This window comes from Cyprinodon variegatus, unplaced genomic scaffold (genome assembly GCF_000732505.1).
Source record: "Cyprinodon variegatus isolate N-32 unplaced genomic scaffold, C_variegatus-1.0 Scaffold953, whole genome shotgun sequence".
In the NCBI taxonomy this organism is placed as follows: Eukaryota; Metazoa; Chordata; class Actinopteri; order Cyprinodontiformes; family Cyprinodontidae; genus Cyprinodon; species Cyprinodon variegatus.
The window spans coordinates 216900-219888 of record NW_015151406.1 but is presented as its reverse complement, the minus strand read 5'-3'; the positions used below and the strand labels follow the sequence as shown (position 1 = coordinate 219888).

Genomic DNA, 2989 nt, shown 5'->3' with positions numbered 1-2989 from the left:
TATATATATATATATATATATATATATATATGGATACCACTTTTTTTAACAGATAGATTTAGGAGATCTACTGGTTTAAGCAGACATTAAACTCACCAGTTTCAGGACAAGGGTTGAGATTACATGAGCGGTATTTAATGCGAAGGCCGTAGCAGTATTTCCCACCATTTTCAGGGACAGGGTTATTACAGTCTCTCCTGGCCAACTGAACACCTCCACCACAACTTCTTGAACAGTCTCCAAATGCACCCCACTTCCCCCAACGGCCATCCACCTTCGTCAAAAGCAGAACCATGCTTTACTCGTCAGTGTTAAGAATGTTCATGTAAGACAGTGCTACACTAAGTCCCCTTCTGCCTCACCTTTACATGCATGGTGCTGTGCTTATCAACACAGGTGCCTCTGTAGCAGACTTTGTTGCTACCATAGCCACAGCTTGTGCCGTCTGCCCAGGGAAAGTGTCGGGTTTGACAGACTTGCTGTCCACGAGCATTCCCGGTGCACCACAGCTTTGTGCAGGGCTGCATGTAGGGGCAGGGTGTGGAGCCTGAACCAAAGGCAAGCTCACACTGGCGGTGCAGGCTATAGCTGGAGCCAGGAAGGCTGTCCTGGAGAGTGAGGTGCTTCTGAGGCTGGTCCAATAGGCAGTCTCCTGTAGAGGCAAAAATAGAGCTATGGTGAGACAGCAGATATGGAAGATATTTGGATACGTCAGATTGCCTTTTTCCTTCTTTTATGCACATGATCTCTGAAATTAACCAATTTTAAATCTATATGTGCATTCATGGAAAGTATCATCAGAGATCAGGCAGTATAAGATTTTACTTAGTAGCTATATTTAATGTATTTAATCAACTGAATCTGAGTAATGTTTAAGTGAGACTGAATTTGACTATATAATTTGATCAGTCTGCCAAACATTATTACAGTGCATTATAATCTTTAGATTGATTTGAAGTGGAATTAGAATTGTCTTTAATTGGCAGATGTTGAACTCTTCTGAACATTACACTGGGAAAAAAATCTAAATCTAATAAAAAGTAAAATAAATGAGTGCACTTGTTCTTGAATTAAGGAGGTAATTGAGATACTTTGCCAATGGAACAAGACGATTTACATTGCTCAAAAAAATTTAAACAGATCAGATCTCAATGGGGAAAAAAATCCTGCTGTTTATTTATCCTGATATGGACTGAGTGATATGTTAGGAACAAAAGGATGCCACAACATTTGATGGAAATGAAAATGATCAACCTACAGAGGGCTGAATTCAAAGACACCCCAAAAATTACAGTAAAAAAATGATGCAGCAGGCTAGTCCATTTTGCTGAAATTTCTTTGCAGCAACTCAAAATGGTATTCAGTAATTTGTATGGCCCCGATGTGCGTGTATGCATGCCTGACAACGTCGGGGCATGCTCCTAATGAGACGACGGATGGCGTCCTGGGGTACCTCCTCCCCGATCTGGACCAGGGCATCACTGAGCTCCTGGACAGTCTGAGGTGCAACCTCGCGGCGTCAGATGGAACGAAACATAATGACCCAGAGGTGCTCTATTGGATTTAGGTCAGGCGAGTGTGGGGGCCAATCAATGGTATCAATTCCTTCAACCTCCAGGAACTGCCTGCATACTCTCGCCACATGAGGCCGGGCATTGTTGTATTGTTTTGCACCAGGAGGAACCCAGGACCCACTGCACCAGCATAGGGTCTGACAATGGGTGCACGGATTTCATCCTGATACCTAATGGCAGTCAGGGTGGTGTTGTCTAGCCTGTAGAGGTCTGTGCGTCCCTCCATGGATATGCCTCCCCAGACCATCACTGACCCACCACCAAACCGGTCATGTTGAACAATGTTACAGGCAGCATAACGTTCTCAAATGCTTCTCCAGACCCTTTCATGTCTGTCACATGTGCTCAGGGTGAACCTGCTCTCATCTGTGAAAAGCACAGGGTGCCAGTGGCCGACTTGCCAATTCTGGTGTTCTGTGGCAAATGCCAATCGAGCTCCACGGTGCCGGGCAGTGAGCACAGGGCCCACTAAAAGACGTCGGGCTATCAGGCCACCTTCGTGAAGTATGTTTCTAATTGTTTGGTCAGAGACATTCACACCAGTGGCCTGCTGGAGGTCATTTCGTAGGGCTCTGGCAGTGCTCCTCCGGCTCCTCCTTGCACGAAGGAGCAGATAGCGGTCCTGCTGATGGGTTGTAGACCTTCTACGGCCCTGTCCAGCTCTCCTGGAGTAACTGCTTGTCTCCTGGAATCTCCTCCATGCTCTTGAGATTGTTCTGGGAGACACAGCAAACCTTCTAGCAATGGCAATTACTGGAGGAGTTGGACTGCCTGTGCGACCTCTGTAGGGTCCAGGTAGCGCCTCATGCTAACAGTAGTGACAGTGACCATAGCCAAATGCAAAAGTGGTAAAAGAAGAGTCTGAAAAGATGAGGAGGGGAAAAATATCAGTGGCCTCCACCTGTAAAACCATTCCTTTTATGATGGTCGTCTCATTGTTGCCCCTCTAGTGCACCTGTTGTTAATTTCATTAACACCAAAGCAGCTGAAACTGATTAACAAACCCCTCTGCTACTTACTTGACCAAATCAATATTACAGCAGTTTAATTAACTTGAGTAGTGTACATTTAAAAGAAGGAAAAAAAACACTGGCGTTGTCTTATTTCAATTGCATATTATCTAATTATCTTATTTTAAGAATAAATATACCCATTCTATTGACAGATCATCTTATTTATATTGACTTATTTCTAGATCGTTGTTGCAGTGTAAATTATTCTATAATCAAATTTGAGCCCCTCTCAGCTGAAGCTTGGCTACATATATTGGATGAAAAGAAAGAACAGATGTCGCCAGTTCCCTCCAATAAGTCAGGGGCCATCTCCTGGGCCTCCTCCCAATTGAATATGGCTGCACACCTTTTGAGGGGAACTATCAGGGGACTTCAGAAACAGATGTCAGGGCCATCTCAGCT

General features: G+C 44.5%; 1 protein-coding gene across 1 annotated transcript in view; it reads right to left on the bottom strand.

Annotated features, from left to right (window-relative positions):
* The window catches only part of adamts15 (ADAM metallopeptidase with thrombospondin type 1 motif 15), a 31312-nt gene that overhangs the window by 7433 nt on the left and 20890 nt on the right, over window positions 1–2989 (bottom strand). Inside the window, 2 exon segments of the mRNA XM_015398698.1 lie at window positions 38–274; window positions 363–652. Of these exon segments, the coding sequence (XP_015254184.1) occupies window positions 38–274; window positions 363–652 (527 nt within the window).